This window comes from Saimiri boliviensis, chromosome 5, assembly GCF_048565385.1.
Source record: "Saimiri boliviensis isolate mSaiBol1 chromosome 5, mSaiBol1.pri, whole genome shotgun sequence".
Lineage (NCBI taxonomy): Eukaryota > Metazoa > Chordata > Mammalia > Primates > Cebidae > Saimiri > Saimiri boliviensis.
The window spans coordinates 29,385,926-29,401,756 of NC_133453.1; the positions used below are offsets into that span (position 1 = coordinate 29,385,926).

Here is a 15,831-nt window from a genome sequence, read left to right on the forward strand (position 1 = left end):
AAAGAACCTTCATTTTGCAGCTGCTTACATAAATAAATTTAAGTTCTTTTTTTCTTATAAGTACATGGTTTTTGTTTTGTTTTGTTTTGTTTTTTTTTGGTTTGCTTGTCTTTCTTCCCCTCCCTTCCCCTTCTGTCCCCTCCCCTCCCCTCTCCTCTCCTTTCCTGTTTTCAGAGCCTGTGGCCGAGGCTGTAGTGCAGTGGTATGAGCTCAGCTCACTGCAACCTTTGTTTCCTGGGCTTCAGTGAGTCTTGTGCCCCAGCCTCCTGCGTAGCTGGGTTTACAGACATGTGCTGCCGTGCCTGGCCAATTGTTGTGTTTTTTGTAGAGAGGGGGTTTTACCACATTGCCCAGGCTGATCTTAAACTGCTGGCCTCAAGTCATCTGCCCACCTAGGCCTCCCAATGTGCCGAGATTAAAGGTGTGAGCCACCACGCCCAGGCATCTTGTAAAGTACACCGGAAATCTGGGAAATGTTCTAAGGCAGCTCCCCTTTCTGTTACGGCCCAACATTTGGGGATGCTTTTAATTTATGGCACTTCTACTTCTCCATGAGGTCTGTGAGTCATGGCAGCCGAAAGAGAAGGCTGGAGAGTTAAGCACTGGTTATCTGATGAGCACCTCTAATTATATTTCATTGTCCAGATTAAGCCATACCTTATATCTAGTGGGAGGAGAATTATAGTCTTCTCCTGTGACTGGAAGTAGAAGATAATTGGCTACTGGTGAATAACAACCTTGTCTTTTACAGTAGTTACCGGAGAAAAACATCAATGGTCACTCAGAAAAAAAAAAAAAAAAAAAAAAAGTGGTACTTCTACAAGGATTCAGTCTATCCTTTAATTGTCTGCCTAGATTATTGAATTCAGAGGTAGCTTAGAATTAGGGATAAGAAAGAATGTTGCTTTTACCTTTATTTTCTATTATTGCATTGATCAATTCATTTCTTGTACCTAGGTTCTTAAGGCCTTTGGGAATATAATGAGAGAAAAGTAAACATTAGGCACAGGCATTTTTAAAGTCTCTTTATTATGGAAATGAGATGGGAAATCAGTACATTTCTTTTTCTGAGATTTGCTAGGATGTTTTTAGTCATGTCAGCCTAAGACATTAGGTTTTCTGTCAGGATAATACAATCAAATACAGTCATGCACTTTAAAACGACATTCCATTTAGTGATGGACCACAGATACAATGGTGTTCCCATAAAATTATAATATTATGCCTTTATTGTACCCTTTCTACATTTAGATATGTTTAGATACACAAATGCTTATTATTGTATTATTGTCACCTACAATATTCAGTACAGTGACGTGCTGTGCATGTTTATATTCTAGGAGCAAAAGGCTACACCATATAGGTTTATGTAGGTACACTATGTGGTATCCACGCAATGATGAAATCACCTAATGATGCATTGCTCAGAATATATCCCTGTCATTAAGTGTCACATGACTATAGTTAAAAGATGCTTAAAAAACAGAGAACAAAAAGTAAATTATCTTACTACAGTATACTTAAAGATTAAATCAGAACTTGATTTTACTCTCATGACTTTATATCTTTTGACTTCACCTGGACATGATTTTACATTCATAAGAAAAATACATTTACATTACTTAGAAGAATAATTCTTAATTCTTAATTCAGACTCTAACTGCCTGATTTACTCATTGCTTTATTCTGTATGCTACAAGAAGACATCAACATGTCTCTTGTCTTGTACAATAAGTCATGGTACTGAGCATACTTGCACAGTAAATGATTCTGTGTAATAGACATTATTACATGCCTAAGTACCCATGAGCAAGTGTTAAAATTGGAAGCATGTGAATTATTCTTTTTTGGAAGAAATAAGAAGTTACTATTAGCAGATTCCTCATATAGAATTAGTATCGGGTTTCGTAGGCTTTTTTTTTTTTTTTTTTTTTCAGGCTCTGAGCCTCACATCAAAATAGTGAAATAGACAGGTGCTTGATTGAACCACACCAGTCTCAGGATCTCCAGAAACCTCTTCCTGATTACTTTTTCTTCTTTACACTACTATTCTCCATTCACATACCTCCATTTTTAAATTTTAAAATATCTTATTTCTTGATTTCCTGATGCCTTAAATAACCAATTTGTAATATCTGGCTGCTCTTGGATTAACATTTGCGGAGGACAAGCTTGCCCGACCTTCAGTCTGTGGGCACATGCTGCCCAGGACAGCCTTGAGTGTGTCTCCCCACAAATTCACAAACTTTCTCAAAACATTATGAGTTTTTTTTCTTTTTTTTCTTTTCTTTTTTTTTTTTTTTTTTTGCTCCTCAGCTATCAGCTATCATTAGCTTTAGTATATTTTATGTGTGGTCCAAGACAATTCTTCCAATGTGGCCCAGGGAAGCCAAACCACTAAACACTCTGTTTTAGGCTATAAGGTACTCCCATTATCTTTACAGTCCCTACCTAATACACAGTTCTGTATAATTTAGTGTTAACTCCTGACTGAAAAATTCTCATTATTTATAACTATAAATGTGATATAATTGTCTCTCTGCATATTTACTCTATCTTATTTATTTAAGTTGTCTTCATTGTGGACTGTAATGATTGTCGAATTCTGTGTACATAGCTAGATCTTAGGGAGAAATGGGTAAGGGGAAGATGTTCCAACGGGAGCAGTCGAAGAGGAGAGGAATTTTAAGACAATAGGTGTCCAAAAAGGAGATGTCAAAGTACATTTTAAGTAGCTGACGTTCACAACAGCTGAATGTGTGAAAACTTTGGGGATGTCTTTTAAGAAAAATGGCATTTATCAAAGTGATCTAAATTTTCTTTGCTCTGAGGATATACCCATTTCTAGTATGCTTACTATCCAATGTACCAGATCCAAATCAGCTTGTATTCTGTAAAATTAATATATGTTTTAGTTTTAACATCTTAATTTTGTCATGACTTTTGGATATATTTTCATATTATTATTGCTTATTAACATCCTATATATTAGAAAATTAATGTATATTATAAACATAAGTATATAGAGTATGTTTTATTTACATTTTTTATACTCATATTTATATTATCTTTGTTCTTAGATAGATTTCTCCATGGATACTTTGTTTGTATGTATTTGCTTTATTATTATGGTCTATTTTGCTCATCAAAATGTGCATTTATATGACTTTCGTTCCAATTTTAGTATATGTGCTGCCGAAGCGAGCACAATATATGACTTTCAATATTGTTCTGTGATTTACTAAAATCCCCATAAATAGACATAACATTACTTTTAGCTTTTACAAGTGGATATGACACAAATAATAATCTAGGAATTATTTTTATTCACCTGAACTGCCTAATTCCTGATAATGTTATAACAAATTTTAAAATTCATTTTATAAATAAAGTCATTTTACAACCAAAGGAAAGTTTACATACTATTCTTACATGAAATTCAGTTTTAGTTAATTTTTATTATATCCTTTTTCTCATTAACTATTTAGTAAGAGCATTCACATATTCCCAGTGATGGTGATGAAATACCTCCAGGGAAAATGTGTTTTACTAAAAATTGTTGCACTATAATATTGCCAGAATTAAATCACAAGAAGAAAATACTGACATTCTTTTGAAAAAGTCATTGGACAATTATGTTGATTAAATTAAGTCACATTAAAGTCATGACATGAAAATCTGTTGGCCCAGGAACTGCTTATGTCAAAAAGGAAAATATTTTAAGAACAAATATATTATTATAGTGTTTTCATACATACAGGATATCAACACTGAACTTGAAGGATCTTCTTTGTGCTGTTGGTACTACAAAAACTGCATCCACATTTGTACTGCTGAAAATGTTCTCCAATTCTCTTAGAGGAAGATTTGCCACCTACTGAAGTTTCAGTAACTAAACCATGTGAATACATTCCAGAGGAAATGACACTCACTTTTCTTTCTTTTTCTTCTTTTTTCTTCTTCACATTTAAGGGTCCTGACAACTGTACAAAGTGCTCGCATTTTAAAGATGGCCCAAACTGTGTGGAAAAATGTCCAGATGGCTTACAGGGGGCAAACAGTTTCATTTTCAAGTATGCTGATCCAGATCGGGAGTGTCACCCATGCCATCCAAACTGCACACAAGGGTAAGCATCCTTGCTGGTCAGGGACTCACCCGGTATGTGTTATCCACAGGTATCTTTATCCCTGGTACCATCTCTGAAATGTATCACATTCTCTAGAACTCTACTAATCCTTATATTTAAAATGCCGATTTTAAGAGAAATACTAAGAGAATGTTTTAAGGAATCAACTTTGTACACTCTTCAATATTTCTGCTTAGCTTTTGCCTATAACCATTCTATTAACACCTTCGTGAAGCTAGTGTCAAGTATACCTTGGATGCAGTTTAGAAACTCTTCCAAATTATATTGGAGATTCAAAATCTCAGAAAAAAAATATGACAGTAATCATGGTTTTGAAGTTTGTGTTTATAAAATCTTTAACAGAAGTCTTCTATTTCTGTTTTTTTGTTGTGACATCAGCTTAAGGTGAGGATATTTCTCTTTGATATATACTACCTTAAATTACTCCTTCAAAACCGTATGAACAAGGTAACAATGGCAGGAAGAAAGGGAACCTAGTGATACGTATATTTAAAAAAATAATGAGTACATTTTGTGAAAGTAACCTTGTAACAGGTAATCCTATAGTGTTGAAATTCTTTGACTGATATGGGGCAATCTGAAGCTTGGTAAACATTTTTCTGTTTTTCAAAAAATGCATTTCGCAATGAATAATAATTAGATTACCTTTGATATTGATAGCAGTTGAATAACAAAGACACATCACAGAAAGAAGAAAAGCACTGAACTGTAAAAGAAATAATGTCACTCATCTAACAAATTCTGACAACAAATATATCTTAGTAAGGATTTTTCTTTTTTATTCCTCCAGAAGGTGAATAATTAGTAATTGAAAGCAGTGTTACGTTTACTATCCTTCTGTCCATAAAGCCTTTTCTCCATTGTGAATGCCCATAGACATGTGTGCGTGCGCGCACACACACACACACACACACACACACACACACTTGTAGTTGAGAATCAGCTTGAGTACTTTTTATCTGGCAGGAAAGTGTGAGATTCCATAAAGAGATTTTCTGCCAGATTAAGGACTAGCTGTTAGGGGGATACTGAAAAAGTTAAGCAAGCGACAACGTATCCTGCCAAGAAAACATCAATTTGCAGATGCTGCTACAATTTCCTGCAGGTCAAGAAATAAGCTTAATTCACTCTGTGAAGTGGCAGATCCTGGAAAGGTAAAGTAATATTCTGCCATTCAAATTCAAATTCAGCTTGGAAGAGGTAGCTGCCAACTCATTGGTTCATACATAAGCAAATATACGTTTAGGGTACTGAAAAGCCACATAGACACTTTGCTTCAAGGAAACTAGAGGTAACTGCTATCCTTGTGAGTTTTTGGCACACTTGAGTTAAGAGCGTTGCACAAAAAAACAACTGGTCCTGCTGGAGCAGAAGAAAGAGTCAGCAACAGAAAGAGAAAACTTTGCCTGCTAAAATCATCCACAAGAGAATTTTGTTGTTTCGCAGCTAAAATTAAACCAGTAAATTATTCAATATAATGTCGATGTCAACAGCTGTTGCCATTCAAAATGAGACCTTTTGCTGTTTTTGCAAATCTAATTACAATGAACCATCAGGGAAATGAAAGTGAAATCACAGAGCCATAGTCTGGTTACGCGGCTGGTGTGTCTTCCTTTCTGCCCTTTTAAATCATTATTATATAATAATAATAAACATATATGGGGGAAGTAGAAATAAGAAGCAATGAAAAGAGATTAATATATGGTAGCAACAAAATCTGGACTTCAGTCAAAAGGAAGGATGAAGGTGTAATGGGGAGCAGATCTCACTAGAGCATTTGGGAACTCCAAGTGAATAGAAAAAAGACGCCTTTAGCAATTTGCAGCTGCAGAATTAAGCTGAGACAGAATTTGAATATTGTGTCCCTGGCATCTTCCAAGGTAAATGCATTCTCTAATGACTGACTTAATCCTCAACGATTTTTGTCTCTGTTTTCGTTTAAATTTCTGCCATCCTGTTTTTGTTTTTGTTTTGAGACAGAGTCTCCCTCTGTCCCCAGGCTGGAGTGCAGAGGTGTGATCTTGACTCACTACAACCTCTGCCTACGGGTTCAAGCGATTCTCCTGCCTCAGCCTCCCTAGTAGCTGTGACTATAGGCTAATGCCACCACGCCCAGCTATTTTTTGTATTTTTAGTAGAGATGGGATTTTACTATGTTGGCCAGGATGGTCTCAATCTCTTAACCTCGTGATCATCCACTTTGGCCTCCCAAAGTGCTGGGATTGCAGGTGTTGGCCACTGCGTCCAGCACATCTTGTTTTTAAAATCCCTTCTATATTGTCCAGATTCACTCACTTTATTAAAATGCTATGGTTCTAGTCCCAGAGTATTCTAGTCCCAGAAATTTCCCAAGGATGTGATTCCTAAAATCCTAATATATACTCTACTACAGTGCAACCATTGTACTTTGAGATCTTTTACTGAAGCAATAAGATGTTCTGTGCAGTCAATCCCTTTTTTCCAAATTAAGCACATAGAGATAATGATATTTTCCTAGGAAAACCACAGGAGCAGTGGGGATGATGGAACAAGTGACTATCTTTATTCCTAAACACAGGTGATTATCAACTTATCAGTAAGTGTGAGTGCAGCAGGCCGGTTCCACTTTGGAAAACAGCTTTTCTTTTATATGCCTATATGATGTCAGATAATTCAAGAACGAGGTTAATGGAAATAGTCTTTCAAATCACATATTTTAGAAGTTCTTACTTTGAATACTATTTAATGATTTTTTCTGAAAATAAAGTTATCTGTGTCATACTTTAAAAGCACTTTTACCACTCTAAGAGTACATTAAATATAATGGCTCTAACAAGTTATCTAACACTTTTAAAATAGGTCATTCATTTAGCCCTTATCAGAAGATTCTCACTAATACCCATGGAAACAACAAGATTGTCTCTTCATACCCTGACTAGAGAATTTTTATTTTAACAGCCTTTCCTCATTTTATTCATTCTTCAACTTTGTTATATTGGATATCTGTTCTGCATCACATACAGCGATACGAAAATTCAGAAATGAGCAAGACACAACTCCTGACCTCTATGAACTCACAGTCCAGTGAATGTATATTCTCTAATTTATATCCTTTGTTAGCAACTGGACCATGCTCCACAGTATTTTGAAATGATGAGCAATAATTTAAAACTTAGTTCAGATTTGAAATTAGCAAGATAGAATTTTTTTTAAATTTATAAACTAAAGTAATTAAATTGTGATGAGGGCAAAGATGATTGTTTCCTCACTAACATCACTTGAGTATGTGCAAATTTATTGTCAGTTTAATTTTGGTTTTGTATCAAACCAAACCTGCATTTTAGACTTGTAACGAAATGTCATTCATGGGCATCTTTTAAAAAAATCTCATTGCACGTTTTTGTTGATATTAGAATAGTGATTTCATATTATTAAATTTCATGTGTACCTCAATCCCTTGTTTATCAATTTAAAAATATTCTTAAACTTATATAACAAAAGATTTTTTATTGACGAAGAGATGGAAAGAAGGGCTACTTGTAGAAGTATTGTCTATAATCTTTTAATGAACAATTTTAAAAAGTTTCCTGTATTTTTATTTCCAAATTTAAAGATTTAATCATCTAAACTGTGTTGGTTAGGAGTACATCAAGGAGCTTAGACATCATTATATACCGACATAGGTTTAATATTCAGAATTTCAGATATTGTTTTGGAATTTGTCACACGTCGTATTTTATTTTTCTGATCTGTCTGTAAGTATTCTACTTTGAAACACTTACTTCTGTAGTTCTATTATTCTAGATTTTGATTCAGTTATTACTTTGTGATTTTGGCTCTTAAAAAGTTTAATATCTCTGTTGCACTATGATGTTGCTGAATGGATGCAAATGGCATGTACTAATTAGTTGCTTACAGAAAATACAAAGAGATTAAAAACAATATACATCGTTTAGTTTTCAGCGGCTTGTGTTTAGAAAAGGTGAAGCACTTCAGTCATATTCTTATCTTTCTTTGTCTTTCATCCTCAGTTTAAAAATAGGCTTAAATCTCAAATATCCTACGAAATCCCTTCAACAACTTTTCTTGATCCTAAGTCCTGTTTCTTCAGTCCCTCCACCCATTTCTCTCTGCCTCTATTTTTCTATTTCCAATTTGCTTCTCAACTTGTAAAAACCTACATTCTTGTGACCAGGACAATGACAATTAAAATTCTCTTAAGACTGATTTTACCAGACTTCGCTGCCTTTCTCACTGATGGTCACCCCCTCTTTCTTAAAGTTCTTTTCTGATTTGACTTCCTTGAGACTACAGTTAATTGTTTTTATTCAGTTTTCAATTATATTTTCCCATGCTTCTGGCACAAAGAACTCATGTCATATGCTGTTGAGGTTCCTTGGGTTTCCATCTTCAACCTCTGCTTTTCTCATTTTTTATGTCTTCTTTAGCCATCTATTCACTTACCTGATTTCAACTTTCTCCTACATGCTCTTTCAAAACTGATCATTATACTCATGCCTTCTTTCCCCCTTAGACACTCATCTTTCCAACTGCTGATAAACATTTATACCTAGATTTTATCATAGGTATAAACATTTATACCTATGATAAACGTTTATACCTAGGACAACCATACGAAACTCTACCTATACAAAACAGAAATTATCAACCCCTCATTCCGTAACACATACAGGAAAAAATGTATTCTTCCTCTTGGATTATCTCAATGATGGTGCCACTGTTATCAAAGCTAGAATGTAAATCTTCCTTAACTCTGTTGATCTTTTCACTTTTATCGAATCAAGGATCACCTTCCCTTTTGTATTCCCTCTATCTTTTGAGATATTTCTTGAATCTGTTCCTCTGCCTTCATCACAGTTACCATTTCCCTAGTTTAGTTCATCATCTCTAACATGGACTAAAATAGTCTTTATGCCAAAGGAGTCAGCCTGGGTGCCAGTTGACCAGTGTCCACAGGGCAAGGAGATTTCTTGAAAATACAAATCTGGCAACTTTCCTACTTCTTTAAAACCCTGTAGTGATTTTCTATTGATTGTTACTAAGCAAATCTTTCTCCAAATTTGGCTCCCATCTAATATTCTAGCTTCTTTTTTCTCCTGTCTATTGCCTCATATTTTGCTCTCCAACTACTAAGAATTGTTTGCAGTTGTTTGCATATACAATACATTTCTTCAGGTGTGTGCTTTTGCTCTTGCAGAAACCACCACCACCCCAACCCCAGCTCATAGCACTCTAAACGTCAGCTTCCTACCATGCCCTGCTTGGGTTGCTCTAGGTGTCCCCCCTCCACACTACCCTGAACCACCTTTTCGTGTTTCTTATTACATTTTTCACATTATTCAATACACATCTATTTATGCATCTGTCTCCTTCATTAAATTCAGAGCTCATTGACAATAGAAAAATGTCTAATTCATATTTTTTTCTCCCTCTAACTCTTAGAATACTAGGAACACTTAGATCTGTAACACAGGGCTTTTTTTAATGAATGAGAATCTTTCATATTCACTCTTTTCCCTCAAGTTGAATTTCACTTTTGAAATTTTTAAAAATCTTTCAAGGGTTTTTATAAAGATGGATTGCAAACTAATCATAGCTTTTTAGATTCTCACTTGGAAACAAGAAGAAGACTTTTACTTTTATAAAATGATAATATGGTATAAAAATAATTTTCAAGAGGATCAAATAGGAGCTTAGAAAAAACAAATTCTTTAGAATATAATAAAAAGAAAACTATGTAAGACAAACTGGAAGCTTTTTTAGTAGTTAATTTTTCATTTTTAGAAATGATTTTGACTATAGATTATATATAATACAAATTTATGCTATGTACTCTAGGTTTTTTTTCTTTTTAGTTGCTTTTTAAAAGACTTCATCTAGGTGTATTTTCTCTATTTCTGTAGGTTAAAATTTGTCTGTGCTATTCAAAACAAAAAAAAAGGAACCACTTTTTCAGCTAACAGGAATGTTATAACAAATGTTTATGAGACAGAGAGATAAGTGACTTAATTGTTATTATAGGTATGTTATATTAGTTCACCAATATTTAGAGTGATTTAAAGATATAACAGATAGACTGGCCTTATACATAGGGACCTTTTTACATCATTATATTATGATCCTAACTTCAGCTTCCTTTTCAAATTTGAAAATTAAAAGTTTGAAAATATATGTAATCTTTATTACCAGAGAAATAAGGCACTTTTATAAATCATAAGTGTAAGAAGAATCTTGATAATGTTCTATATGTCTTTTATGGGAGAAAAGAAAAGAAAAACAGTTCAGGTGTATTGGAAGATAAAAGAAATTATACTTCTATATTAGTTCAAAATGAAATTCTAAGGACAGTACATTAAAATTCTGTGTACTTACATAATTCTATTTAAATGTTAATCTCAGTGTATTCTTTACTTACCTGGGTCTCATTTATTCATTTCCTTGCAGAGTATTTATTTATCTGTTATTGTTTGAATTCATTATTATGGTAGTTTAAAAACCTATTTTTATTTTCCTGTTACGGTATTGCTATTTTAAAAGAGAGTGTCAAGATAAACTGCAATATGGTGAAACCAGTTAATTTGCTTTTTAAATAAATTCATGTTTAAAGATAAGTATGTTTTAAAGACAGACACAATCAAGAGCCAGAATAATGTGATTATGTAAAGTATCCACGAATATGGCATTAAATATGTTGACTCATTTTCTGCCAAAATCAATCTTTAATGAGTATTGAGCATCAGTTTATTATATTATATTATATTATATTATATTATATTGAATTGCTCATGGTTTTCTTATTGATTTGTTTTTGTATTTAAACTTAAGGCTTTTTAGAGGAAACCATAAACTTCAAAAGAATTATAGTCATTGAAATATTAACTTATTTGTCAAGACATGTAATGACATATGAATTGAAAGTATCAGAAGTGAGCTGTGTGTTTGGAAGTTATTCACAGAACCAGTGTAAAATTTCCTTTTACTGCAGACATTTCTTTGCATTCCAGTTGGTTGATAACAGCGATTCATTTCTGTGTATTCATCAAGCAAAAATCTTCTTGCTGGCTTGAAATTCATTGTGTTCCAAAATAGTCTAATAGTTGTTTATAAGAATTCAAAACAATCAATATTTATTTTACTGATTTTTTTAAATGACTAATTTTTCTCTCCTTGTATTTTTTTAAATTCGCATCTTCTGCAGGTGCATAGGCTCAAGTATTGAAGACTGCATTGGCCTGATGGATAGGTACTTGGTGTGCTTGCTTCCCATGTTCTTTTAAGGCTCCACGTGTGAGCACTGGTGCATGTGTGTGCATGTCACTGTGGATGGAGAATGATGTTTTCTGTTCTGTAATTGCCTGCAGGTGTAACGGTCCCACTAGTCATGACTGCATTTACTACCCATGGACGGGCCATTCCACTTTACCACAACATGCTAGGTAACATCTACCATGTTTCCATTTTGTCGCTCAAATCCTTTCCTAGTTATCATGAACAAAAAGTGCTAACCAGTCGGGTTAAGTTTATAATATATTATGAGTTAAAATATATTATAAATTTAATATATCAAATTAGAAAGTTTCAAAAGAGGCATAAAACACTTTCTTTCTCAAGCTAACTTTCTTACTTCTTTTTTCTTCATTCATTGTGATACAAGAGTCCAAGTTAGTAGCACTATCTTTTCTTTTTTCTTCTTCTTCTTCTTTTTTTTCTTTTTTTCTTTTTTTTTAACTGAGTCTTGCTCTGTTGCTGAGGCTGGAGTATAGTGGCACCATCTTGGCTCACTGCAACCTCTGCCTCCTGGGTTCAACCAACCAATTCTCCTGCCTCAGCCTACCAAGTAGCTGGGATTATAGGCTCCCACCACCATGCCTGCCCAGTTTTTGTATTTTTAGTAGAGATGAAATTTCACAATGTTAGCCAGGCTGGTCTCAAACTACTGACCTCAGGTGATTTGCCCGCCTTGGCCTTCCAAAGTGCTGGCATTACAGGTGTGAGCCACACACCCGGTCTTGATTTTTAATTTGTGTAGTCTAAATAGGATTTTGAGTTATTAATATAGAAATTTGATAGGCTATTGTTGCTCTTAATTCAGTAGATGATTACAAAAATATTTGTAATGAAGGAAATTGCGAAAGTTGATCTATGCTAATGTTCGTTATTTAATTTAATTCAATTTCTGATCTTAGATTTTTAACTGGTTGGCATATTCTTCAGGTACAAGAATTAACATAAAAGCAATATAGAAAATATTTTTTGCAGGTAAAAGTTTAATTTGAAATAAAACATAAGACCCATTTCTACACAAAAACCTATATATTAATGTTTGTAGTGGCTTTTTCATAATCACTCAAAACTGGAAACTACTCAATTGTTCTTCAGTTGGGGCATATCCATATATTGTAATACCATTCAGCAATATAATAAAAAGAAACAAACTGCTGATACACCCAACAACATGGATGAATCTCAAATATATTACACTAAGTGAAAGAAATCAGACTTAAAAACCACATACTGTATGACTCCATTCACATGGCATTCTGGAAAAGGTGAACCTATCAGGACAGAAATGTTGCCAGGGGCTAGAGACTTGGTGATAAGGTTTACTGGAAAAGGGAAAAAGAGAATTTGAGGAGATAATGGAACTACTCTTCTATCTTGATCTTGGTGATGGTTGGACAAGAGGGTATGCTTATCAAAAATTGTAAAACTACATATTTTACTATATAAAATTATACCTCAATAAACCCGACTTTAAAAATATCTCATAAAACATTTTCTGGATAAGAAAATGGTAATTTAACCATCTTATGTAGAGATATTATTAGCTTTATTTATGAAACAAATTAATGACATCCTTCTGGAAGTGAGAAGTTCCAGAAGTTCTAAAGTTAACAAAATGGGAATTTTGGATGAACTATTATTGCCTTTTAATGTAAACTCTTGTATTGAAGTATATATAAGTGTAAAAGTACACAAAACATAATTGTAAAGCTCAGTGAATTTCAAAAAATAAAACATTTGTGTAGCCATTAACCAGATCAAGAAACAAGATGGCAACAGAGCCCCAGAAGCTACCTTGTACCCGATTCCAAGGGTAGCCACTGTCCTGAATTCTAACGCCATAGGTCAGATTGCCTGGTTTTTCGCTTTATATAAATTTAGTCATACAGTTTGTATTCTATGCATCTGGCTTCTTTTGTGAAATATGATATTCATGAGATTCATCTCTGTCTCTGAATTTAGTCATAATTATGACTAAATTATGACTAAAAAGCAATAACATATGAATGAAGAATTCTTCATTGCCTTTACATGTTTTTAAAATAAATACATGATATGTCATCTTAATATATCATTTTCAATGAATAGAAAAATTAAATTCTGAAAAAGAAAAGCATGTGCTAGAGTTAATTGATTTCTACAACAGTGGCACTTTGACACTTGGACACAATCAAGACTAGTTAGTATAGTTATTTAGAGCAAGGTAAAATTATGAAAAAATCAGACAGACAGAGGAAGAGAGTGCTTAAGGCCTAAAGGATAGCTTTATAAGCCAAGGTTCATCTTAGATTGTTATATTTATGAAGTAAGTTTTCCTTCTTGAGACCTGGGCAGAGCAACTGCATTATCAATTTGAAGAGTTTTCACATTTGCTTTGACGATTTTCTTATAATTATGTAATTATTCTAGTGGACTAGTTAGGAGTAATATAGTACAGTGATTAAGTGTTCTTAGAATTAGATTTTTTGAGTTCAGAGTCAGGCTCTACCATTTTTAGATGTGTGACTGTGGGTAAGTTCCTTATATTATCTGTGCCTCACTTTCTTTGTGTATAAAATGGGAATATTAATATAGCTCATAAATTGTAAGGTTGAATGTATCCTTAGAACAGCGCCTGGCTCAGAAATAATTCAATAAGTGTTATTAATTATCTTTCTATATATCAAAAATTCTCAAACCTTTGGGATGAGAGAACATGCTTCCCAGGGGGCGGAGGAGAGAGGTCTCTAAAGTCACACAGGGAGCTTTGATATGTACCTATAGCTTTTTTGATGGGCTCTTTGAAGGAAGGGAGGCCATTTCTTTCTCTTTACCTTGAGACTCTTGGTTACAATGTTGGCCACTAACCATGGTAGGTCGTTGGCTGATATGTAGAGTCAGGGAAAAGGCTAAAACCACAGTGATAGATCACTTGTAGTTCTTAATGCTTGTAATTTAGGTTATTTAACTCAAAATCATAGTGTATCTTGTTATAGATTTAATATTTTCAAAAGTTAAAAAAAAAGCATTATTGGAATTCTCAATCCTCTTGCCTGCTTCGGCTTCCAGGACATAACCTATAATCTCAGACTAAAACACCTAGTTCAGATTAGCTTTATCATAAATAGGTGACAATGGCCAGTCACTGTTTATAGACAGTGCAAAAAGGACAGCCCATCATTCCTGGGGAGAGTCACCTGTAGCCCACAGTATAGGTGAAGAGCAGAGATTCTTGAGTGTCTGTGTTCAAATATTGGCTCTACCATGTTTTGTCTGTAAAGCGGGAATTATAATGATAGTTTTGAAACTGGCAATTCTTATCCCTTAAGACTGGTGTGAAGATTAAATGAGATAATGCACAAGAGCCGCATAGAGCATATGTTCACTGGTGGTACTTACTACTCCAGTTGAAATATTGGCATAATAATCACTTTGAAAACCGCATAAAGTTAGTAAAATTTACGTATCAACAAGGCATTAATCCAGAAGGTTAGTGACTACGGGATTGACATATCAAAATTACTCAGGTTTTAAGCATTTAAATGTTATACCAAACTTCTAAGTACAATAATTTAAAATAATTCATAGTGAAGGTTAATTGTTCCTTTTAGAAAACTCTAGATATCTTTAATTAATACCTATTTAGAACTTAAATATAATACAAGTGAACCCATTGTTTGATTGCATTGACTTGTCAGAATCAATTGGCTTGTCAGGGGGTTTGAAATTTCCATAAATGATTTAGCCTGGACGCTTTCCAAAAGTGTGTATGACCATGGAACATTTGGATGCAGATTGAGTAAGACGTGAAAGCAACAAGTATCTGCTTTTTCAGGTCTTCAGTATTGCAATAAATGTTTATCTCTCTGAGATGAGGTGGGTGTGCATTTCAGTGAAAGCAGGGTACTGGTTTAGTAATATTATTTTTAAATTTCATCATAGTTTTTTAAAACATCTGTCAATTGATTAAAGTGAATCTTACATAATGGGAGGGCAAAAACCACAAATAAAAGTAATTGTTTTGAGTTTCTTAAGTCATATTTTAACTGGCAGAATGTCCGAATCAAATGCCTAGTGTTTTTTAGTCACAGAAAATTATGTTGAGCATATCAGTGTGGCCATTTCAAAATATTTAGAGTTCACATTCTCTACCACCCCATTATACTCTATTCTGTTTCCTAAACCAGCAGGAAAAAAAATATGAAGATTTAAATGAAAGTGGGTAAAATATTTCCAGTTTTGATCAACTTTCATTTTCTAGGCAGTGTTGTTCTTTCCCAAGCCTACAATTTATGAGTTGGTTTCCACACTCCATTTATATTACAGGCTGCTGCAGGAATTTCTTCCAGGAAGATTGAATAAGATAGAATTGAATTTCTTTTTTACCTTTAGTTTCCTAGAATATGCTGTTTATAATGAA

The 15,831-nt window shown here is 33.8% G+C and overlaps 1 protein-coding gene across 5 annotated transcripts in view; it reads left to right on the forward strand.

Moving 5' to 3' along the window:
- ERBB4 (erb-b2 receptor tyrosine kinase 4) overlaps positions 1-15,831 on the forward strand; it is a 1,202,488-nt gene that overhangs the window by 892,153 nt on the left and 294,504 nt on the right. For 3 of the 5 annotated variants that reach the window (XM_074399073.1, XM_074399074.1, XM_074399076.1), the window contains exons 15-16: positions 3,973-4,127; positions 11,510-11,584. In XM_074399073.1, coding sequence (XP_074255174.1) covers positions 3,973-4,127; positions 11,510-11,584 — 230 coding nt within the window. Of the gene's footprint in view, positions 1-3,972; positions 4,128-11,346; positions 11,392-11,509; positions 11,585-15,831 lie in introns of all 5 variants that reach the window. The other 2 variants (XM_003925582.4, XM_074399075.1) reach the window with 1 other exon arrangement.